At 46.5% G+C, this 24,749-nt stretch overlaps 1 protein-coding gene across 2 annotated transcripts in view; it reads left to right on the forward strand.

The window, feature by feature from the left end:
• The window catches only part of OR6Q1 (olfactory receptor family 6 subfamily Q member 1), a 56,541-nt gene extending 32,200 nt beyond the window's left edge, over positions 1-24,341 (forward strand). The window contains exons 3-4 of one of the 2 annotated variants that reach the window (XR_014316125.1): positions 8,075-8,296; positions 12,823-13,100. Coding sequence is in view for 1 of the 2 variants with exons in the window: in XM_082747814.1 (XP_082603940.1) it covers positions 22,940-23,893 (954 nt within the window). In the remaining variant the exon portion in view is untranslated. Of the gene's footprint in view, positions 1-8,074; positions 8,297-12,822; positions 13,101-22,638 lie in introns of those variants that run through there. The other variant, XM_082747814.1, reaches the window with a different exon arrangement.
• Positions 24,342-24,749: the final 408 nt, after the last annotated feature.

Genomic DNA, 24,749 nt, shown 5'->3' on the forward strand with positions numbered 1-24,749 from the left:
GTTCTGCAACTTGCTTCCTTCACCCTCCATCACATCACAGTGGGCCCCTCGGATTGGAGAGGCAACATTCCACAGTTGGTGGTGTCCTGCTGTTGCCAACCGACATGACGTGAGTGTCGAATTATTTTTGGTGAATGGTGCTGTGGCAGGTGGTGGGGGTGCATTCGACGTCTCCACCCCACACCCCAGCAGCTGGCTGGCCCGGACCCTTGGCATGAGAGCAAGGCTCAGGGCAAATACCAGCAGCCGCAGCCTATCCTCCGTGAGCAGGGACAAACAGCCAGCCTGGAGTTGGGAAGGGGGCTCTGTCTGGCACCCTGGGCAGCGCTGGCTTGCGAGGCTCTCTCCAAAACAAGCCCCTCTCACAACAGGATTGGTAAACTCCTCCCCACAATGCAGAGAAGAGGCCCACGGGGGCCCAAGCCCCTCCTCTCCACATGGATGGTGGGGCCGGCCCTTCATTTTTAAAAAATACCTTATTCATAGGAAGACCTCCTACATGGTCCAGATAAATCACCAATTCCTTCCCCCTTCTTATGTAGAAAAATCAAATAACAGAATAACCATATGATTGCAATATAAGAAAGAGAATAATACAGTAAACACTGACATATCCTTCCCTCAGATCCACGATAACATTTACCCATGTTTGCTTTGTCTATTTTTTTCTAAAAAAAAAAAAAAAGACACACACACTCACACACACACATACATAAATTTCAAAAATTTTTATTTTACTTTAAATTATGGTTCCAAAATAAACCATAGTCCTCATTTCTCCTGTCAAAGCTCTTTCTAATATTCCTTATGCATTATTCCTTAAGTAGCCCTAAGAGGGTGAATAAAATTTATTTTTCTTGATGAAGTCCCTATCTTTAAGTTCAGCTGCTCAGAAATGTCAAAGCTGGGGGACCTCGCTGGCTCAGCCAGTGGAGCATGGGGCCCCTGATCTGAGGTCTGTAGGTTTGAGCCCCACGTTGGGTGTAGAGATTCCATAAGAATGAGATCTTCGTTTATTTATTTTTTATTTTTTTAAAGATTTATCTGTTTGACGGAGAGAGAGATCACAGGTAGGCAGAGAGGCAGGCAGGGGAAGAGGAAGAAGCAGACTCCCCGCTGAGCAGAGAGCCCGATGCAAGGCTCTATTCCAGGACTCTGAGATCATGATCTGCACCAAAGGCAGAAGCTTAATCAACTGAGCCACCCGGGTGCTGAGAGAATAAAATCTTTAAAAAAAAAAAAAAAAGAAGAAATGAAAGAAAAGTCAATGCTGAGGCCTCCGTGATTCTCTCTGTTTTTCGCTGCACTGCCGATGGTCCGCTGGAGAGCATACGCATCAGTAGGGCGGGGTTTTTGCTGTTGGCCTTGGGATCTCCCTGCAGTCTGGAAGAGAGCCCAGCACAGAGCAAATACTCACTTGCAAAAGGTTTGTTGAATGGCTTGTTGTGGCTCCTGCTATCCCTTCAGAAGTCCAGGCAGCAGAGATGCAGACAAGATGCAAAAGAAGGGATAATCCCTAGATCAAGGGAATAAAACATTTCCAGAAAAGCCAGAGCCAGTGGCCTGAAATCCATAGTTCCAGCCACTTGAGTTGCATTGGCTAGAAGCCAGGGCTACCTGTTAGAGACACCAGCACAGAGAGTTTTCAGCTGGGCTCATGCCTGCCACATGCACAAATATTAGTGCTCTGTAGGTAAGGAAGGAGGGGGAAGGGATATGGAACATCAGTAACACTTCTGTGGGACCCGGGGCGTGTGCGTGCAGACTCGCCCGTGCAAGGCTCTGAGTGCAGAGACCAGGAGAGACTGTGAGACGGGAGGCAGAGGCAAGTGGTCGGGCTGCAGGGAGAGAAACCACAGCAACGGCTTCTCAGAAGGTTGTTCAGAATCAGCAGAGAAACAGCCTGGTGGGGATCTTGTGACTGCCTTCTCTCCGTGTGACTCACATGTCTTATTTGTGTCCAGCCTAACGTATCGGACGGATCCACAGAGTATCTAAAAACTAAAGACTGGCTGGGAGGTTCAGCAGTGGGCCTGTGCTGAGCTCCACGGCCAGTCAGCTCAGAGCTCTCAGGCTAATGAACTGTTTACATCAGACGGGCTTTTCCCTTGTGAACTTTGTGGCCTTTGCCTGCTCTTGCCTGGGGTTGACAAGACTGTCTTCCCAGGATGTCTGCACCTCATGCTTTGCCAAGACTAGCCACAGGGGTGTCCGTGTGATGTGTGGGACCAGGGCAAAAGGAAAATGTTGGGCTCCTTGCTTAAAAATTATTAAGAATTTCAAGATGGAGACTGTAGAGCTTTCAACCAAGTATGGGACACTCTGAACGTGGGATCCTCTGTGGTTGCATAGGTCACAAGCTCGTGAAGCTGGCTTGGTATATACCTAGATGTGAGGAAACCCTCAAGGCTTAGGCTAATCATCTCTGAGTTATTTTCTTTTTCTTTCTTTCTTTCTTTTTTTTTTTTAAGTAGGCTCCACACCCAACATGGTGTGGGGCTTGAACTCATGACCCTGAGATCAAGACCTGGGCTGAGATCAAGAGTCAGATGCTTGACTGACTGAGCCACCAAGGGGCCCCTTCTCTGAGTTATTTTTGGCAGTTAATTGAAGATTCCATCCCACAAGGCTGGACTGTTCATGTGTGGGAATAGATTTTCCCTGCTTTGCCTGGCAGTGAACTAAGACTAATGAGCACTTGTGATGATTCAGGAATTGTTACTTTACTTTGCTTTTTTTTTTTTTTTTTTTTTTTTTAATCAGCAACAATTAGGAGTGGCTGCTACAAAAGAATTCCTCCGGTTAAACATGCACGCTGGGAATATGATTTTATGCGTCTATGCATCTTCCTTTCTATGAATCTACTGAAATGTCAGCGGAAGAAAAAGAAAGTGTAGGAACCCATAAGGACAAAGGAGCATGAGAGAACAGAGTAGCTGAGAAAAACCAATAAGACAGCTAATTCCTGAGCCCCTGCAAAGGGTTGGGAGGAGCCAATAAGACATTAGTTAAGTCTTACTGTGGAGGTCCTTAAAGACTCAGAGTTGGAAATGCAAGATTAAAGCAGAGGTAGACGGGTGCTAAAAAACCAGGAGAGAATGGAAAGTCCAAATAAAGAGCAGGTGTATCCCAGATTCCTTACCTTGCCCCAGCAAAAGCCTGGGAGTAACTTTTACTTGGGAGAAGTTAAATTCCAGAGCTTTTGGATTTGGGGATGTCAGACACAGTTGAGGGTAGTTGTTAGGTGTCAGACGGAAAATAGCAACTAATGAAAACCTTTAAGACATTTCCCTAGTCTGCTTAACCCCATTTGACTCCCAGAATGTTGGTGGCCAGGCTCATAGCTGGTAAGCAGGGATGTAGAACAGTCCTCTCAGGGGAGGCCAGCAACTAGAAGGACAGGACTATCCCTAATTCATATTCCCAGAGGTCATTGTCTCTCTCAACTGCCCTTTGATGGAACCTATGAGCCAAGAAACCCTACCCAGGCATGCTGAGCTGTGATTCACTCTTAAATATGAGTGGACAGCCAGGGCTTTTGGGGGAAAGACACTAGATTGAAAGACAAGATCGAAGTCAACAACCAGAAAAGGAACTCAGAGGAAAGAGAGTGTAGAGAGCAGACGTCAACTTCAAAACACTGTAATGAATATCATATGAGGGCTGAGATAGGATGTGTGAAAGAGCCATTCCCATCACTTTCTATTTCCATTCCTTGTTTTATTTTTTAAAAGATTTTATTTATTTATTTGACACACAGAGAGATAGAGATCACAAGTAGTCAGAGAGGCAGGCAGAGAGAGAGGGGGAAGCAGGCTCCCTGCTGAGCAGAGAGCCTGATGCGGAGCTCAATCCCAGGACCCCGAGATCATGACCTGAGCCGAAAGCAGAGGCTTAACCCACTGAGCCACCCAGGCATTTTACTTGGGAGAAGTTAAAGCCACCCCTCCATTCCTTGTTTTAATTATCATTATTTTTTGTAGCAGTATTGTCTCTTGATATTATATAGTTTATCCATTAGTTGTTTACTCTGTCATTCCCAATTGAATGGAAGTCCTATGAGAGCAGGGACCCTGTCTTGTTCAATTTTCTATTACCAGTACTCAAAAATGACACAAAACAAGTGCCTCATAAATATTGCTCATTGAATGGGTTAAAATTGCTTCTGTAAACAGGAACAGGGTACTATAAAAGGAAGAGCAGGAAAGATACTGAAATAGTAATAGTGTGATAAGAAAATTTAAAAATTCAGTAAACTTGCAAAATACCACTGGGAAATATTCTCACATAAATGTAGGATAAAATAATGGAAAGTAATACAGAAACGGAAGAAAATGTGATCAAAGAGTTTTAAAATCTGATGACTAGAAATTCCAGAAAGAAAGAACAAAACAAATTGAGGGTTGCTGGGGGGAGGGGGTTTGGGAGAAGGGGGTGGGGTTATGGACATTGGGGAGGGTATGTGCCTTGGTGAGTGCTATGAAGTGTGTAAACCTGGCGATTCACAGACCTGTACCCCTGGGGATAAAAATATATGTTTATAAAAAATAAAAAATTATTAAAAAAAAATAAAAAAAAAGTTAAAAAAAAAAGAAAGAACAGAAAAATTGGAGGGGAAAAGATCATCACAGAAATGAGAAAGAAAAATTTCTAGGACTGAAAACTATGAGTTTCCAGAATTTAGAAGTTCACCGAGTGTTTGGGAAAACAAATGAGGACAGAAGTGTCTCAAGACACATAATCACAACATTTTAGATTGTGGGGATAATAAGAAGATCCTATAAACTTTCCAGAGAGTAAAAAATGAGCTGACAAACAAAAGGCCAGTATCAAATGACACTGGACTTCTCAGCAGCAGCCCCGGAAACCAGAAGACAGTGGGGTACAATGTTCAAAAGACAGAGAAGTTGATCATGAACATCGAATTCCACTCAGACAAACTACTGAACGAATGTGATGGTCAAATAGAGAAAAGCTCAGATCTGCAGGTCACTAAAATATACCTCACAGGTGCCCTGTCTCAGGAAGCTTCCCAGGGAGTAGCAAAACGAGGAAATAAATGAAGAAAAGAGGAAGATCTAAGATCCAGAAAACAGAGACTCCAGAGAGGAGAGAGGGTAAGGGAGTGTCCATCCTGATGTGGCCTAGGATGACAGCTGTGTGTCAGACCAAGAGGGCAACCAGCTGAGAGAGAAGCAGGAATATGGAGGGCCCCTGAAGACATGTCTCTGAGAAATACATTGAATTAATGGATTGTTTGGTGTATTTACTTGGTGTTGGAGATGGGTTTTTAGTTCTCTTTGGAAATGGTTTGGAGATAGTTTGAGTATGTGTCAATTATAAGTACATAAAAAACTAAGCACAGCTGGAAAACTGAGGTAATTATTAATTGAGGAAAAACAAAAAGCCATTTGAGAAAGTGTATGTATTCATAACATACCAAATGTCTCAGTTATGAATGACTTTTTTAATAGCCAATAATGCATGCATTAAGTTTCCATGTAACGAAACTTCTTGACACAACTTTGTTAAGAGAATAACCTAGAAGGGGTGTAGAGATGTGGGCGTGGTGTGTGAGTTAAAAGAACTAAGTCCTTGTTTTCTATCTTATGAAGTGAAAAATTACAATGTTGCAATGAAAAAATAAACTGTAAGCATGTGACCTAGAAATAAGACCTTAAACATGATAAGAAACAAGTGAAGGGGTTGAGTGTGATTGCTTTGGGGTGTGGAGACTGGGCGTCGGGGGGAGTGGAGCAGGGTGGCTTTTCCTTGTTATGAGCCTCGTGGTAACTGCATAATGAAGTCCTTTGATAAGAAAAAGTAATTAAATAAAAAGCAGTACCCTAAAGAGGTGGCAGTCTCCCATTTGGCCTCATCTATGACTGGCCTCATGGCTGCTCTTCACAGTGGGGGCTTGGAGATAGCTACATCACTGGGCCAGTCATGAGGGATGTGGTGTCTTCTTTGAAGCCATCACGAGCTTGTCATATTCTTTTTTTAAAAAAGATTTATTTATTTATTTGAAAGAGAGTGTTTGGGGGGGTTGGAGGGCAGAAGGAGAGGGAGAGAAAGTCTCAAGCAATGATGAGCTGAGTGCAGAGCCTGATGTGGGGTTCAACTTGGGGCTGGATTGCACAACCCTGAGATCATGACCTGAGTCAAAATCAAGAGTCGGCTGCTTAACCTACTGTGCCACTCAGGTGTTGATGTTCTTTTACTCTGTGGGTTCAGTGGTCTGGGAACCAAGGGATGGAAAGGGGCATGGAGTCTCTCATTATACATTAAGGATAAACAAACATGCAAACAATGCACAAACATTTGGTTATTTCTCTTGGCTGAAAAAAACCTTCTTTTGAACCCACTGTCCCCTCCAACTATTGTCTTATTTTTCTGCATCCCTTTGTAGCCATACTTCTCCAAGTAGTTGTCCACTGCCTTTAATTCTTCTCTCATGTTTCCTTGGACCCATTCCAATAAGCCTTCACTCCAACTACAATACCAAAAACAGTTCTTTACAAGATCTTCCATGGCCTTTGTGTTACTAATCCAATGGTGAGTTCAGCTTTTATCTTACTTAATGTATTGGCAATGTTTGACACAGTTGACAATACTGGATTCCCCCAGACATTCTTTGCATGGCACTCATGTGGCTCACTGTCCAGTTTTCTTTCTACCATTGGCTGTTCCTTCTCTGTCTCTTTCCTGGGTTCTTCTTTATCTTCCCAGACTCATCACATAGATTGTCTGGGCGTGGTTCTCAGATGACTTTTCTTCCTAGTACTTCCTACTGCTCCTCTCCTAACCTATACTCACTCCTTAGGCACATCCATGTGGTCTAATATTGCTTTCAATATGATCTATAAGCTGAAGACTCCCAGTCAGCCAAGAATGGCTATTGTCTGTCCTTTCCAAACGTATCCAGCACCTGACCACTTCTTATAACCTCTCTTGCTACTCTTCCAGTCCAAGCCACTGAGATTTCCCACCTAGATTATTTCAGTAGTCTCCCTGCTTCTGCCTTTGCCCCTTTGAAGTCTATTTTGAAAAATTCAACAGCAGGAGCTAAAACTCAAGTCATACTATGCCCTTTCTTTGCTCACATCTCTTCAATGCCTTCCTCTATGACTCTCCTTTCAAGGATGCCATCTTTCTTTACATTTTTAATGGCATTTCTTTATAAAATATTGAACTTATATGCTTAAACTCATAAGGCATCATGGCAAATCTTGGTGGCGTACATCTTTACTCATTAGAAAATTACAGTGTAAGGAACGTCTGGGTGGCTCAGTTGGTTGAATGCCCGACTCACTCTCGATTTCAGCTCAGGTCGTGATCTCAGGGTCCTGAGATGGAGTTCTGCCCTGGGCTCTGGGCTGAGCATGGAGCCTGCTTGAGCGTCTTTCTCTCCCTCTGCCCCTCCCCCCACTTTCTCTCTCAAAAAGAAAAAAAGAAAGAGAAGGAAAGAGAGAAAGAAAGAAGAGAAGGGAGACGAAAACAGAAAAGAAAAGAAAATATTGTAAAATCCATTGCTTTTGGGGGGGGCACGTTTTTTTCTCATTATGTTGATATTGCTACACATGCTTCCTTTTAAAATATTCCCCTGCCCCACCATCTGTTACTGTATTAGTCAGAATAGCCTCAGCCATGCTGTAGTAACATATAGATGCCAAATGTCTATCTTAACACAACACAGTTATTTTCCTCACTCATATTAAGTATCCAAAGCCTGTCCTCAAGAAGTGTTCGAGAGTCGCGTAGAGGTTTTCTATGCCTGGAAGTGACAGACACCTCTTTTCCTCACATGTTATCAGCCAGCACCAATCTTCCATGTGCCCAGGGAGGAGGACAAAATGGCATTTGGGGGACAGAAAGCATGGTCAAAAAAGTCCCAAAGTCAGCTCTTGTCTCCTGCTTCTGGTTTAGGACGTGTGTGTGTGTGTGTGTGTGTGTGTGTGTGTGTGTGTGTCCCCCCATCCTTGACCTCAGGCAACTCGACTGTGGAATTCCGCAGCTCTTCCAGTTCTTTGAAACTTCACAACAGTCTTGAGACCCAATTATCTTCATTTCAGAGAGACTGAGACATGAAGGCTAGAGAGGTTACGTGTCTTATCCAAGGTCACACCGCAAGCCCGTGGCTGAACCAGAATGACGGTGCCAGGGTCCTAACTCCTGGCTTGGTTTCAGCGCTTACCCTGCATTCCTGGGAATAGAACCTCCCAGACCGCCAGGCTCCTCTTCCCGCCCAGCCCTGCAGCTCTTTGCTGCCCTCTCCCGACTTCCTCAGATACTACAGGTGAGGACGTCCCGCAATCCGCCCCCACCCCCCACCGAGGGCGCGGGCAGCTTCTGAGGTTACAGCCCTTGCCTGCCCTTTCTTCTTGACATTTCACACCCCATCCCCTCGGATTCCCAGGTGCTAGAATATAGTAGGTGAATATTCTTACTGATTAATGTTTAAGAGCAGCACTCTGACGAAGGTGTTAAGTACCCTACCACGTAGACCCAGTTCCGTGTGGATGACAGCACATGCGTAATCCTAAAGCCTCCCCCGCTAACTACACCACAGGAAGTGCTCTTAACTCTCTTCCAAAAAGAAAACCGAAGTGCAGAGAGAATGCTCCTGCTTTGATCCTCCCCCTGACCGGTGCTGAGCATACATTTATCCGCTTTGTTTCTTTCCCTTGGGCATTGGAGTTACACTGAATCTTGGAGGCCGAGAGAAGATTTCCTCTGCTGATTTGCTGCCTCTCTGTAGCCACAATGTAAATCATCCTCACAAACGCTCGCACTGGGATCTGCCACAACACACATTTTCTGAGCACTTTTCATCTGTTCTTTCATTCCACAATTATTAAACGCGCCCTGTGCCTTAGGCAGGAATCTATGAGCAACACAGAAAAGTCCCGGCCCTCACCGAATGTCTGAGCACATTCCAGAGGGTCTAGGCATATGCTGTCTTCCTAGTGGCTTCTCTGGATTGGCAAAGCCTGTGAATTTATGTTAGTAATCCCTTGTTCATGGTGTGCAGGGTGGAGGTTACTAGAAGGGAGGAAAACTTCATTTCATTGGTGATAATCATCTTTCTTCTGTTTTGAATCCTTTCCTCCTGTTGGCCGGAGAGTCATTTCCTGTTCCCTTTTGTTTCTCTCTTCCTGTTGATTCTCGAAAGACCTCTGTACCTGGATCCTCTGGCCTCTTTGTAGTGCGTCCTGAAACCAGGTGCATCCTAACGGACCTAAGACATGTACTAAGTCATGTATTAAGTTCCTTTTCCCTCTCCCCCACCAGTCCTCTCTACAGCAAGGTTCTATAATTATGTATCATAGGAATAGAGTTTTCTAAAATGAGTTAACTTCAAATGCTTATCTCAATACTGTTAAGTTCTACTCTATTATTCTGTTAAGTTTGAATTGAATATTCAACACAGATTCAGTTACTCTTTGGATCTGACTGCCTCTTGTAGGTCTGGGGCTTCAGTAATATGTAACAGATGGAGACAAAATTCAGCCTGGCTGAGGGGGCGTTCATTACCACAGATGACCTGGTCTAGCCCCTTTGGGCATCTGGATTTTGACCACAGTTGAGGTTTATGCAATCCAATTCTCTAGCTTTAAGAGTATCTGCTGACAGCCAGATCAAGACGGAGGGCATGCTTCGAGAATCCTCTGTGCTCCACAGACATAGCAGTGCTGCTAAAACAAAAAGAGAAAACAGAAGAAGGCATAGTGAGGCTTAAATACAACACCAGCAATTTTGAGGTTCCAAGCTGGCACAGAAAAGCACAAACAGCAATCAGGGCTGAAGGGGTGGGTGGACTGGCACAGTTTTGGACGAAGAGACAGTCAGTGGTGGTACATGAGTCAGAAGTATTTCCTGTGAGGGGCACCAGGGTGGCTCAGTCAGGTAAGCACCGGACTCTCGATTTCAGCTGAGGTCATGATCTCAGGGTTGTGAGATTGAGCCCCACATCGGGCTCAGTGCTGAGCACGGATCCTGCTTGAGGTTTGTTCTCTCCTTCAGCCTTCCTCCTCCCTGACTCTCATTCTCTTTCTAAAAAATAGTGTTGCCTATGAGACCGGGAAGCAGAGGCAGACTCTCTGACTGACGACCTGGGCTATTGTGATCTCCATTCCTTATCCCCCGCCCTCAGGGGAGGAGGCTAGAAATAAACCTGCTGCCAAATGCTGAAGGGGCCATGGGTTCTCTCCAGCTCCAGGCTGGGAGAGAAAGCTGAAACAGCCTTCCCCTTGACCCGGCCTGGGTTGGCCATAGCCCATTGTCTCTGCAGGACAATCCCTGTTGCTGTCCTTGCTAGACCTGCATTTTGACTGGGGACCCCCGAAAGCTACTCAACAGAGTTATTAAATTTGGAAGTAAAGGAGAAGGGAGAAGGGGAGAGGAACAGGAGGAGAGAGAGAGAGAGAAGGGAAACAAACACACTACCTCATATCCCAGTTAGATTGTAAATCAAGTAAAAAGCTGATGGATAAAAGCTAATACTGAGGGGCACCTGGGAGGCTCAGTCAGTTTAGTGTCTGCTTTCGGTTCAGGTCATGATCTCAGGGATCATGAGCCATCAAACACGATCCCATCAAACATGGGATCGAGCCCCATGTTTGGCTCCCCTCTGAGTGGGAGGTTTGCTTCTCCCTCTCGTTTTGCTCCTTCTCCCACTGGTGCTCTCTCTCTCTCTCAAATAAGTAGATAAAAAATAAAAGCGGTCAACAAACCAGCAATCAGAATGTGGATTTGCTTCAGAAGAAATAAATGAAATCAAAACTCCCATTAAATAATAAAAAATTATGGGGAAATAGGCTGAAAATAAGAATGGTGATGTATGAAAAAAGACCACTTAGACTATTTGAACATTTAAGAAAAATAGTCACTGAAAAAAAAAAACCAAAAAAAAGACATGGGGCTTTGGGGCACCGCAGATGGGAATACAGTTGGGGCAACTCTTTAGAGAGCAGTTTGGTATCATTTGGTGATGTGAGAGATGCCATTAGGTGTACATCCTAGAGAAGCAGTTCTTGAACTTCAGATTGTCTCAGAATCACCTGGAGGGCTCATTAGAGCACACGTCCCTGGGAACCCCTCGCAGAGTCTCTAATGAAATTGGTCTGGGGCTGAGGATTTGCATTCTGATGTGCTCGTGGCAATGCTCCGGCTGCTGGTGGGATCACACTTTGAGAACCACTGACTCCTCTAGAAGCCTTTGGCAGAGGTGCACAAAATGCTATGTATAAAAATGTTCATTGATAGGAGTAGTGAAACGTAGAAGCGATTTAAATGCTCACGAGCAAGAGAATGAATAAGGAAACTGTGTTTTCTTTTTTAATACAAGAGAATATACATAGAAACGAAAATGCATGAACTCGAGATGCAATTATAATGAAAAATATTTTTTAAAAAGATTTTATCTATTCATTTGGGAGAGAGAGCACGAGCCAGGGGAGGGGGCTGACGGAGAAGAAGGCACCCCCGCTGAGCAGGGAGTCAGATGCCGGGCTCTGGAGATCTGGAGGACCTGGAAATCTTGACCTGAGCTGAAGGCAGACCCTTAACCATCTGAGCCACCTTGGCGCCCTAGCAAAAATTATTAAAAACCCTATTCTGTGAAAAAATCAATTATGAAGTGTTATATGGAGCTGGATATTATCTGTATACATTTTAAAGGCATGTAAAACAGAACAATTTTAATAACAAGTGATATAAATCATGCATGAGGGGGATAATTCTCAATTTATGATATTCGTTAATTGTGAGGAGGGGGACAGACATGGAACAACTGTACCTGCCTTGTTTTTACCTATCTATCTATTATGTATCTATCAATTTTTTTTTAGATTTTATTTATTAATTTTTAGAGACAGCACATGCACAGGGGAGAGAGGTGAGAGGACAGAGGGGAGGGGAGAGAAAACCTGAAGCAGACTCTGTCCTGAGTGCAGAGCCTGATGCCGGGCTCGATCGCACGAGCACGAGATCATGACCTGAGCTGAAACCAAGAATCGGACACTTAACTGACTGAGCTACTGAGGTGACCCTCATTGATTGTATTAAAAAAAAAAAATCTTAAGCAAATATTGCTGTCCTGGTTCAGGCTGCTGTAACAGAACACCGTTGACTAAGTGGCTTATAAACAGCAAATTTATTTCTCATGGTTCTGGAGGCTAGAATTCTGAGGTCAGGGAGCCAGCCTGGATGGGTTCTGGTGAGAACCCTTTTTTGGGTTACAGACGGCCAAATTTCTGTATTCTCAAATGGTGGGAAAAGGGCAAGATAACTCCCTGGCATGTCCTTCATAAGGGCACGAATCCCATTCACAGGGGCTCCATCCCTATGAACAAATTCATTCCCAGAGGCCTTTCCTCCTAATACCGTCACAATTGGGCATTAGGCTTTAACGTAGGAATCTGGAGAGATGCAAACCTTCAGTCCATAACAATTGTCAAAATTTAATATTGGCTAAAGCAGGGTAGCCAGTAGAAAGTGATTATGTTTCTTCTTGTGTAGATATCGGAATTATTCCGTGATAAAAACGCATTAAGAAGAACACTTGCTGGGGCGCCTGGGTGACTCAGTGGGTTAAAGCCTCTGCCTTCGGCTCAGGTCATGATCCCAGGGTCCTGGGATCGAGCCCCGCATCGGGCTCTCTGCTCAGCGGGGAGCCTGCTTCCTCCTCCCTCTCTCTCTGCCTGCCTCTTTGCCTACTTGTGATCTCTGTCTGTCAAATAAAATAAATAAAATCTTAAAAAAAAAAAAAGAAGAACACTTGCCAAAATACCAGCCCAGACTTTGCTTCTGAATGTTTTTAAGGCTGAAAATCATCATTTAGAGAAGATTGGGCCTCTCTGCTGGAATAACAACGCATACATACAATCTTGTTATCTTCATCACGATGATGTGTAAGAGGACAAGCACTGATTTCGGATCCTTCTCAGAGAAATCGGCGAAACCCCTCAGCTCTTCCTCCAGTCTGGCTTCCTCCGTCAGAGCGTTGCTTCTGCCCATCCTCCTCTGCGTCCTGGTTTCTGGGCTGGGATATTTGATTCTTTTGGCAAGAGCAAAATAAAAGGAATCTGATCATCCAAAAAGCCTCTTTGATTGCCTTCACTCAGAGAGAAGCATTCTGCCTTTAATTGCTCAGTTTTGGACTTCTAGGCTATAAAACTGGGACGACAGAGTGACAGACTCGGGAAAACCCGCAAGGCTGGGTTGGTTTACACTATAAAGGCAGAGTACTGCTGGCAGAAGACAGAATGTTCCAGAGGGAGAGAGGGGAGGAGGAGAAAGACAGCAACCAGGGGGGGGCTGGGGTATGACAGCGGACCTTTGCCGTTTGCCGGTTTCCTTGGCTTTCCAGGTGGTTCTTTCCCCTGGAACTTCCAACTGCATGGTGGTCTTCCCAGCAGCGTTGGACCAGCCTCAGATATCAGCGCTGAAGTGGTGGTGGGGGAGGGGTTTGCTTTGCGTTTTTGGGGAGGAAGAGTCTCTGTCAGATTGGGTCAAATTGGGTCAGAGCTGAAAATTACCCATTGCGGAAGGACACAGGTATGTCACTGTTCAGTGTCCTCCTTGCCTTGAGGGGCCCAAAGTTCTATAGTGCGACTGCCTCATGGCCAGTGGGGTGAGGGGGCGCTTCACTCCCGTTACCTCGAGTGTCTCTCACCTCATCCTTGTCAGGTGGCGTTATCTTCCGGCTTACTCGGTGAGAGAATGGGCTCAGAGACCCGCCCTGTCAAGGTAACACATCCATCACGGGGCTCCTGTGGATTCAAATCCAGTCTGTGCTGTTTTACACCAAGTTAACCACATGGCACTAGGTTCTGGGGGAGGCAGCTGTCATCCAGGAGCTTTGTCATTTACCTGGGGACACAGGCTATCAGTCCCTAAAGCATTTAGATGGACTCGGTTATAGGACATGAAGAGAAACAATCCTGTGTGTTTAAGAATGTTGAAGACCCATTGTCCACAGGGGACTGTTAGCTTTGGCTCAGCTGCCTCCTTCGATCAGAATAGGATCACATCCCTGAGGTTCTTTTTGCTTTATAGTGAAATCATGTCACATTTCCTTTTTGGAGAGAAAAGATTACTCAGCCTGCAGATAATCACCGAAATGGTCTGGAGGAAGTTCTTTGGAAGGAAGGCAATTTGCTACGTTCTGGAAAGAAACGCATCTTAGTCACAGCCCTTGTTGGACCAGGAGCTCGTTCAGGATTGAGGCTGGGGATGCCAGGTCTGTGTGGCACAGAGCCTGGCCTAGAGCGGCGATGAGGTAACATCCGTTGTTGTCCTTGTAGATTTCCCCCATGGAGGGGTAAAGGGCAGGCAGGGAGGGGGGGGATATCTGGCCCATTCTAGTGAAGGAAGGCTTCCTTGCACCTTCCATAAATGTGGAAGACTCAAGATTTCATTTCACTCTATACTGGAGTATAGTCAGAGACCTTGACAGAGTGCAGCTGGCATGGAATTCTCCTCGGCTGTCCCCTCGTCCTGCAGGGATGTTTGTCCAGCTAATTTGCACACTTGGGACTCCTGTGGAGCTTCTGCACATCCTCTGGGGCAGACTTTTCCATGATTTATTATCTTCTTTCCTTTGTTGTCTGAGTGCTTTGAACCTCCGTGGGGACCTGATCCCACGGGAGACCCCTGGGGTGTAAGAGCCACGTACGTGGGATACGAGTCATCTTATAGTCAGTGACAACCCTTGTTTCTTCCTTTTGTACTTCAGCTGATGGTGGATCTCTGCCCTGCTCCTTAAGTTCAGAGAAGCTTTGATCCTTGAATCTGGGGTCTGTGTCCCACGATGAGATCCTGACCTGCATTTGCCACCAACCCCAAGGTTCTGAGTACATTGGGCCTTTGTGTTCTCCCAGAGAAGAGATGGGGAAGTAGTAGGGACCAGGTGAGTGGCTCTTTGGAGCCACCTGGGGAGAGCTTCTGGTTTACACCAAAGTTGGAAACTCCAAGCTCACACCCGGAGAGCACGCAGAAGGGGGCACATGGAAGAACGTCAACCCCAAAGAGGTACCGAGTCTAGAGGTTTTTTTTATTTTGTTTTGAGAGAAAGCACGAGGTGGAGAGAGAGAGGCAGAGAGAGAGGGAGTGAGAGAATCTTAAGCAAACTCTACACTCAGCAGGGGGCCCGACGCAGGGTTTGATCTCACGACCCTGAGATCTCATGACCTGAACTGAAATCAAGAGTCTGATGCTCAAGGGACGGAGCTACTGGGGTGCCCCAGAGTAAGGATTCTTGACTTGAGTATAACCCAATCCTTTCTTCAGAGCAGCTCCAACTTATCATCTCGTTTCTTGGTTCGAAAGTTCTTTTTGCTGAGTTGTTGAGGTTTTAAATACCAACCCATTTTCCAACTGAAGAAATGGAGGCACACAGAATTCCACTGGTTTGCTTAAGGTTACATAGACTAGGGGTGCCAAGGACTTTGGGGGGTTTTTAGCTCCCTTTCATGTCTGCTCGTCCCTTCCAGTCACCTCAAATTAACCTACAGTCTAAGCAGAATCAGTTTTCTTGTTAATCCGCTGCGGCTTCAAGGCCATCCCTGGGGTCCCCCCAACACTGTCATCCCTAGGCTCTCCTTTTGCTAAGTTGGCAGTAATCCCATAGTCTGTGAGCAATGGAAGCAAGATAATAAGAAGGTCTTCCGGGAATGAACCCTTAACGTTTTCAAAGAGCCCTGCACATCCCTTTATTTCACTGATGCTCACAGTATCCTGGGAGCCTTGAAGAGCAGGTATTACTCCCATTTAAAGATTAGGAGCTAGAAGCTCAGAAAGCTCGATGTCCCTTTTGGCTCCCTCGGCTCTCCAGCTCACCCCGGCACTGGGTCTCTGTTGCACATCTGGCTGCAGAGATGTTCCATGTGTTTTCATGTGTCTGCATCTCCCTTGTACTCCCATTACGGGGAGACTGTATGCGAGTAGCTGGGAGGAGCAGGTCATGCCTACTCAGTACAGAAACTACCAGAATAATGCGAGAAGCTCTCAGTTAACTGGTCAGATTTGGTGGTAGGAATTCTAAGTAAGCCCCGGGGAGGTGGCATGGGGGAAAGATGGTGGGCTGTGGGGTCAGGCTGGCCTGTATTCTCCTCCAGACTCTGTCACTTGCTAGCTGGTTGAAGCAAGGCTCTTGGGAGCCTCCCATGCGAGGTCTCTTTCTTCCCCTTCGCAGCTACCTGGCCACAGAGGTCTTTCGAGGGCTTAGTGGAGCGGAGTTTGAAAGGAGCTGAGATAGTACAGTTTTTCAGGAAGTTTGAAAGCAAGGTCAGTAGCTAAGAAAAGGAAATGATATGTAAAATCAATTCCACTTGTTCCACCCACGGGCCAGTGGGAGCGGGCTAGCCTAGATCCACAGGCACCTGGTGTCTTAGAGCGGATGGGTAGGAGGGTTGCAGAGACATCCACACCCACACAGGAGGGCGCTTCCTTCTGGAAGTGCTGCTGAGCTTCCTTGCTTTCTTGTTGCCTTGAGACCAGTAGCTGAAGGTGGAAAGGAAGTAGCACTTTAGCTCAGCAGGACGCTCAAACATGTACCCAGTCCTTTAGTCCATCACAGCTGATTGCATGCAGATCACAAGCTAGTGACTCCTTTTGACACTGGCAACACAGTTGTGGACAAGGGCACTGTCTTCAAGGAGCTGTGTGTGTGTGTGTGTTTGTGTTTGTGTGTGTTGTTATAGCCAAACAAATAAATGTCTAACTGATGACATTGAGGCTGTGAGAAAAATGTCAAGGCAAGAAGGGGGTCAGAGGGTGATGGAGTTGCATTTTCAGGCAGACGGTCAGAACGGGCCTCTACTCAAATGTCCTTATGCAGAGAATTGCAGGAAGTGCAGGAGGAAGTCACATGGGCAGAAAACAAAGACAAGAAGAGCAAAGGCCCTGAACGCCACGTCCTACTGTTTCCTTCCATTTTTAGACCAGCCCTGCAAATCTGTGTGTCGTGTCCCCTGCATGGAGTTGAGAAAACTGAGGTTCAGTGAGAGTAAGTGACTTTCCTGACCTAGAGCTGGTCCCTGATGGTGCCAGAGCCGAGCTCTGCTGCCCTAACTTCAGAGGCCGTGCTGGGAACCCGGGTTGTCCACACCTGGAAGGTGTGAGATGGGCCATGGTTGTCCCATTGCTGCAGGAGCAGAGAAGGGGGCATGCAGTGAGTGGGAGCAGGGAGCCTAGCTTCCTGGAGCCCACCCACCACTGCCTGCTTGCCCTGGGGTAGTGGCTGTTTTCTGAAATTTTTGCCTGCATGCTAGTGAGTTCTCTGGGCAGCCCTTCTCACCGCTGGGGACGAGCGTTCCACACTTGATCTTAGCCAAAAGGCCGAGAAGCGATTGGGACGAGCGTTCCAGAGGCCAGGCGGAGAGAGGAGGGGACAGGGAGCTGGTCACGCAGTTGCACATGCAAACAGCTGCGGGAATGCAGTTTGGATTCTCCTGCCTGAGCCCCTAACTGTTTTTCCATATTTGTCAGGGAAAACCTCACCTAGCGCCTGTGCGGCCTCTCTCTGCACTCAGTCACATTCATGACTGTCCCCTGTGACTGTCCCTTCCCTGCTGGCCCCTTGCTCCCTACGTGCCCTTGGCTGATGTCCTCTCAACCCGGAGAGGAGGCCTGTGGGTTAATAGCCCCAGAGCCTGCAGGACACCTGTCCAGAAGAGCTCGCCTCACAGGCAGGCAGCTCCCGGGATGCAGTGAGAGGCCGTGGCAGAGCGAGGTGGCCTGGGCAGGGGGAGGGGAGGCCAGCTCTTGCGTCAGGCCTGTGGACATTTATGTCCCATCTCTGTCACGTCCTAGTTCTTTGATCTGACACGAGTCACTTGCTGTCTCTGAGCTTGTTTTTTCAACTGCATGAAACCCAGGACAGTCCTGCGTCTACAAAGCCTAGGTCATCGGGCTGCTGCCTGGTTGTCGGGTGAGAGGAGATGATCTAAGCCCCGCAGAATGCGGCCCATGCGAGGAGCTCGGTAAACATCCTCTTCTCCCTCCTCGGAGGGAGGCTCCTCTCCTGCCAACGCGTAGGACGTGAATGCTCTGAGCAGAGGCTCAGCTCCTCCTGAAACTCACCCAGAAAGCTTTCCTCATTGAACGCATCCCTGGTGAATGCCATGAGAAAGGCATTCAGTTGGGTTGGCCGTTGCCTCGGTCTAGGTGTCTTTTTGCTTTTTTGTTTTTTTAATCTCAATTTTGTTAGGAGGTGGTGGACCTGGGGTACGAAGGCACTGAGGAGTCTGACATCTGAATGGGGCTCTGCTGTCTTGCCCTCCTGCCTCCGTGGGGACCCCGTAGTATCCTCTCACGGGTTCATCTTTCACAAGTCTCCTCCCTGGCCCATCCCAGCTTCTTCTGCGGAACCCGGATTGTTAGGATTATTATTATTATTCTTGTTATTTTTTAACATTTTATTTATTTATTTTTTTGAGAGAGTGCACACATGACAGAGTGCGTGAGCAGGGGGAGGGGCGGAGGGGGAGAGAGAAACAGACTCCCTGCTGAGCAGGGAACAAGACTTGTGACTGGATCCCAGGACCCTGAGATCATGACCCGAGCTGAAGGCAGATGCTTAATGGACTGAGAACCCCTGGCGCCCTAGGCTTAGTATTTTGTCAGTCAAGGATTTGATTTTTGTCAGTGCAGGATTATGTTGTCCCTCACTGTCATTGGGTTGGGAAATTCTTTTCTGATCTCACCTAGCCTGTCTTCCTTCGGGGCCAGACTAACTGCCCTCGCTCTGTTCTCCCAGAGGCATGAAAAGGAGCTCATCGCGTTGTGTGGTAGCACTTGGATGCTTCCCTGAATCCCACGAAAGACTCTGGGCTCTTCAAGAGCAAGGCTCATGAACTCTTAGGTTTGGTGACTAGGTTTGGTGCCTAGTACAATGCCGGACACCCAGGGTCTCCTTGAGGAGTGCGTGACTGGGGAAGTGGCAGGAACCTAAGTCTGGGTAAACCACATCTGTAAATTACAGATTAATCAGTTTCAAATGCTGTCGATTTCAACATTTGCCAACAGTTTCATGATTGGAGGACTCTTTCTTCCTTTTTTAAGGAATGAGAGGGAATGAATATATGTTAGTAAACGAGGTAATGGGATGTCTATTCATGTATTTTACACATTTGAAGTTTTTGAGTGGATTTCTCAGTATAAAGATCCAATCCATTGGACAGCTTGAGTTAGGGTCTTGGCTCTCAAGGAATGCAATTGGGTCTTGGGCAACAGAGGAAGAGATGATCTGATGATCCACACGATCATGAAGGTTAAATACTGCGCTTTTGGAAACCAAGACTCGGCTCCATTTTACTTTATTAAGTAGAGATTAGGGTCTGGGAGACAATGAAGCCTGTTTATAATGCAGCAAGTCAAATTGGGCTTCTGCAGCGTGTCAGTGCTGCGAACATCAGTGAGGATGGCCCTGCTCCTAAGGGTAGCCCTGCTCCTAAGCTACCACATTATAAGGCAGCTTGCAGAGGAGAGAAATGTGCAGAGATTGTGTCCTGAAACGTCCTAGAGCCCGCAGAAGTATAAAGTGTCTGGGGCTGCGATGCGGTGATTTGGCCAGGAAGCCTGTGTTTATAGACCATTTGCTGTGGATTTAGGCATGGGGCAGATGCATGCTGGAATCTGAGGACTCTGACCTTTCCCTGACTGGGTCTCTATGCACTTTCGTTGCCGTTGCCGGGAAATCATGCAATGTTGAAGCCAGCAGGAACCCGCTTAATTATTTTTTTAGGGGAAGGAGCGAGGGTTTTAGATCTTGTCAACCTGAGTTCAAACCCCAGTGTAGGCATCTGTGAGTGTAGGCAAGACATAAGACCTCTTCCTCCAGAGAGTCCAAGATAGTGACCTATTCACCTGAGGTTGCAGAACCAGGACGTCGTAGTTTCAGTTACATATGGCTGCTAACCTATCCACTCCCAAACTTAGTGGCTTAAAGGAACAACAATTCCCTATTTAGCTCATAAGTCTGCAATGTGGGGGATGGCTTAGCAGGAGAGGTTGGTGGTGTCTGCTGGGCTAGCTCAGCTGAGGACTAACATTCTGTTTCCCAGATGGCTCAGTCACCTGGCCGGCTGTCCGTGCAACTTTCACCGGACCTCAGAGCCGCGAGCTCAGGTCCTTCCTGCCTGGGCATTTCTGCAGGCTGCTTGGGTTTCCTCATACCGTGGTCCCTGCGTTCCACAAAGCAGGAAGAGGAATCCGTGTCTTAGGACCTGGGCTTGGAAACTGGCACAGCATGCCTTCTGTCTCATTCTGTAGTCAAGCAGTCTCTGGGTTCAGGGGAAGTCTCCGTTTTTAAATAAGAGTGTCAAAGGATTTGGCGCTGTGATTTTAAACCGCTGTATAATGGAGACATTGTGTTCTTTCATTTACTCGAAAACAATCTTATTTCTCTTATTCTTATTCACCTCTTGTTCTTCTCATTCACCTCTTTTTTATTTAAAAATTTTTAATTCCAGGGACGCCTGGATGGCTCAGTTGGTTAAGCAGCTGCCTTCGGCTCAGGTCATGATCCCAGCGTCCTGGGATCGAGTCCCACATCGGGCTCCTTGCTCAGCGGGGAGCCTGCTTCTCCCTCTGCCTCTGCCTGCCATTCTGTCTGCCTGTGCTCGCTCTCTCCCACTCTCTCTCTGATAAATAAATAAAATCTTTAAAAAAAAATTTTTTTTTTAATTCCAGGATAGTTAACATGCATGTTATATTGGTTTCAGGTGTACAATACAGTCACCCAACAGTTGTATACGTTACTTGGTGCTCATTACGATAAAAACCCCTTAATCCCTTTCACCTATTTCAGCCTCCCCCCCAACCCCAGACTACCTCCCCTCTGGTAACCGTCTCTTTGTTCTCTACAGTTAACAGTCTATTTCTTGGTTTGTCTCTTTCCCCTCTCGCCCCCCCCTCCCCGCTTTTTAAAGATTTTATTTATTTATTTGACAGACAGAGATCACAAGTAGGCAGAGAGGAAGGCAGAGAGAGAGGGGGAAGCAGGCTCCCTGCTGAGCAGAGAGCCCGATGCGATGCAGGGCTCATCCCAAGACCCTGAGATCATGACCTGAGCTGAAGGCAGAGGCTTAACCCACTGAGCCACCCAGGTACCTCCTTTCCGCCCCTTTTATTCATTTGCTTTGTTTCCTAAATTCCACATATGAGTGAAATCATACAGTTTTTGTCTCTCTCTGACTGATGTTTCACTTAGCACTCTACTCTTTAGATCCATTTGTGTTGTTGCAAATGGCGAGATTTCATTCCTTTTGGAGGCTGAGTAATACCCCATGCTGTCCATCCACCACAACACCTTTACCCATTCATCAGTCGATAGACACTGGGGCTGTTTCCACAGTTTGGTTACTGTAGAGGATGTCGCAATAAACACGGGGATGCATGTATCCTTTTGAATCAGTGTTTTTGTTTTGTTTGGGTAAATGCCCAGTAGCGGAATTATTGGGTCATAGCATAGTTCTATTTTTAATTTTTTGAGGAATCTCCATACTTTTCTTTTCCACAGTGGCTGCACCAGTTTGCATCCTCTAGATTTCTTTTTTTAATTATCTGTTTTTAATGATTTAGTGATTTGCCCATGGTCATGTATCTCAAGTTGATGCTGGAACTTGGATTCAAACACAATCCTGTTGATTCTGTCTCTCTCTCTTTTAAAAAACTTTATTTATTTGAGAGAGAGTGACAACACAGAGGGAAAGTGAGAGGGAGAAGCCAACGCCCCGCTGAGCAGAGAGCCCAGTGTGGGGATTCCAGGACCCCGAGATGAAGAGCAACGCCCAACCTACTGAGTCACCCAGGTGCCCTATTCTGTCTCTTGATGGCCCTGTTCACTCCCCAGGCCTCATGCACATGGCCATCACCACCCCATGCTGCACCTGCAAAAACCTCCCCACCTATTTTCTGTGTCTTTTCTTCATCCTTCCACCAAGGATGGTGGCACCAAGGATTTGACACCAAGCCAAAGCTGCCTTGGTACAGCAAACGTAGTTCTTATGAAGGGCAGAGGGCTTAGCTTGCTCCTCTGCTTAAGTTCCTCAAGGCTGTCTGTCCTCAGACTGAAGCTTGGCTCTGTCCTTTCCCTTAACTTGGCTCCTCGAACTTCATGATGTCCTCGCCTGCTCCTCAGGCTCGACAAGTGCTGTCTTCCCTCCAGACTGGGCTCCAGGAGAAGTCAACATTTAAACTTTTCTCTACTGTGTATTGACCCAATTATGGTGCTAAAGGCTTTAGAGGGATTATCTATTTTAAAATTTCATTGGTCTAGTAGTTAAATTCTTTGGTATTTAAAGCCAGGTATGCTTGATCAGAAAGCCAAGATTTTTAACTTCCATGGTGACCTGTATCTACTTAACGTTTCCCAAATGCATGGTGTTCTCTCTGGTATCTGGAATTTTATATTTGTTGTGTTCTCTCTCTCTCTTTTCAAGATTTTATTTATTTATGGGGGGGGGGGAAGGGGCAGAGGGAGAAGTAGGGAGTCTGATGTAAGGCTTGATCCAGGACCCTGGGATCATGACTTGAGGGGAAGGGAGGTGCTTAACTGACTGAGCCACTCAGGTGCCCCCTTGCTGTGGTCTCTTTATATCTCTTTTATCTCACTCACTTATCCTTATCTTCCAGGTTCCAGTTGAGACAACACTTCCTCCAGAAAATATTCTTGGATTCCTCCAGACTGGTGGAGCTTCTCTGCTATTTCCTCCCATAATATCCCCATCCATATCCAGCACTTTAAATTTTGTACTGAAATTTCCTGTTTTCTAGACCTCCTTATAGACTATATATTATTTGAGGGCAAGGACAGTGTCTTGACTTTGCTTTCCTTTTCCAGGATGAAAGATGTCTCAGTGCACCCTTCTCCCTGGTTCTCTTTGAATTGTCTTCTCCTATGAGGCCATGAGTGTCCTGACTTCCACTCCCACACATGCAGCCATACTCCCCAAACTGGACCCATGTAACAGAGTTTGTCATGGTGGGTTTTGTTGGGGTGCATGAAGCACGCCTCCTCTTCTTTACACTCTTTCTCACCATGTACCTGTTCACCTTGGTGGAGAACCTGGCCATCATTTTGGTGGTGGCTTTGAACCATCGGCTACGAAGACCCATGTATTTCTTCCTGACGCACCTGTCCTGCCTTGAAATTTGGTATACTTCAGTGACAGTGCCTAAGATGCTGGCTGGTTTTATTGGGGTTGGTGGGGGCAAGAATATCTCCTATGCTGGGTGCCTATCCCAGCTCTTCATCTTTACCTTCCTGGGGGCAACTGAGTGTTTCCTACTGGCTGCCATGGCCTATGACCGCTATGTGGCCATTTGTATGCCACTCCGATATGGGGCCTTGGTGTCGTGGGGCACCTGCATCCGTCTGGCAGCTGCCTGTTGGCTGGGGGGCCTCCTCACACCTATTTTGCCTATCTACCTCATGTCCCAGCTGACATTTTGTGGCCCCAATGTCATCGACCACTTCTTCTGTGATGCCTCGCCCCTGCTAGCCTTGTCCTGCTCAGATGTCACCCTGAAGGAGACCACAGATTTTCTAGTCTCTCTGGCGGTGCTTCTGGCCTCCTCTACGGTCATTTCTGTGTCCTACGGCAATATCGTCTGGACGTTGCTGCATATCCGTTCAGCTGCTGAGCGCAGAAAGGCCTTCTCCACTTGTGTGGCTCACCTGACCGTGGTGAGCCTCTTCTATGGCACTCTTTTCTTTATGTATGTCCGGACCAAAGTGGCATCCTCCATCAACTTCAACAAGGTGGTGTCTGTCTTCTACTCCATTGTCACACCAATGCTCAACCCCCTCATCTACAGTCTTCGAAACAAGGAGGTGAAGGGAGCTCTGGGCCGAGTCTTTTCCTTCAGGTCTTGGGTAGGTCAGTGAGGAGGCAGGTGGGGACTTAGTTTCCTTGACTTGGCTTTTCAGAAGGAGGGTGGAGAGGACTATGGGAGAGAGCAGTGACCTGCGTAGTCAGGAACCATGGATTAGGTATCAGTTAAAGTAAAATGTTCATCTGCTATAACAAGAGACATCTAACTGTAATGTGGTTTAAAGAGGGAAGATTTCCTCTTTCCTGCACCAGTCCAGAGTGAGTGTTCCAGGCTGATGAGTGGCTCTGGTCAACAGGCATTCAAAGAACCAAGTTCTTCCATCCATAGGGTCAACATCCCTTAGGATGCTGGCAAACTGAGGGCTGTGGGCCAAATCCAACTCAGCACTTGTTTTTAATGACCTGGGAGCTAAGAATGGTTTTTATACTTTTAATACTTGATTGTAAACATATCAAGAGAAGAATAATATTTCATGATGCATAATCCTTTAATAAAATTAAGATTTCAGTGTCAATAAATCAAGTTTTACTAGAATATAGTCACACCATATTTGTTGTCTATGACTCCTTTTGTGGTACAGTGACCGAGTAGTTGGTCACTACTAGTAGAAGCCCATTCTAGGGGCTTCTTGTTATTTACATGGTGAACACAGGGTTCTAGAGAGCAAGAAGGCTGAGGATAGATCACAGAGGAAACAACCCCCCCCGTCTTAAAGTTTCTCCACTAGATGTAGAAACCATCATTGGTTTCTTGGTAAGAAGCTAGCCATAAGTCACATCTAATTGCCAGGCTGCTAAAAACAGTCCTTAGCTAGGCAGCCAGATACCCAGCCCCAGTTTGATTATTGTTGAGAAAAAGGAGAGGACAAATTTTGGCAGCCAGCCGTTTCCACCACGAAGTCCCCAGAA

The sequence above is a fragment of the Mustela nivalis genome (assembly GCF_964662115.1).
Source record: "Mustela nivalis genome assembly, chromosome: 9".
NCBI lineage: Eukaryota > Metazoa > Chordata > Mammalia > Carnivora > Mustelidae > Mustela > Mustela nivalis.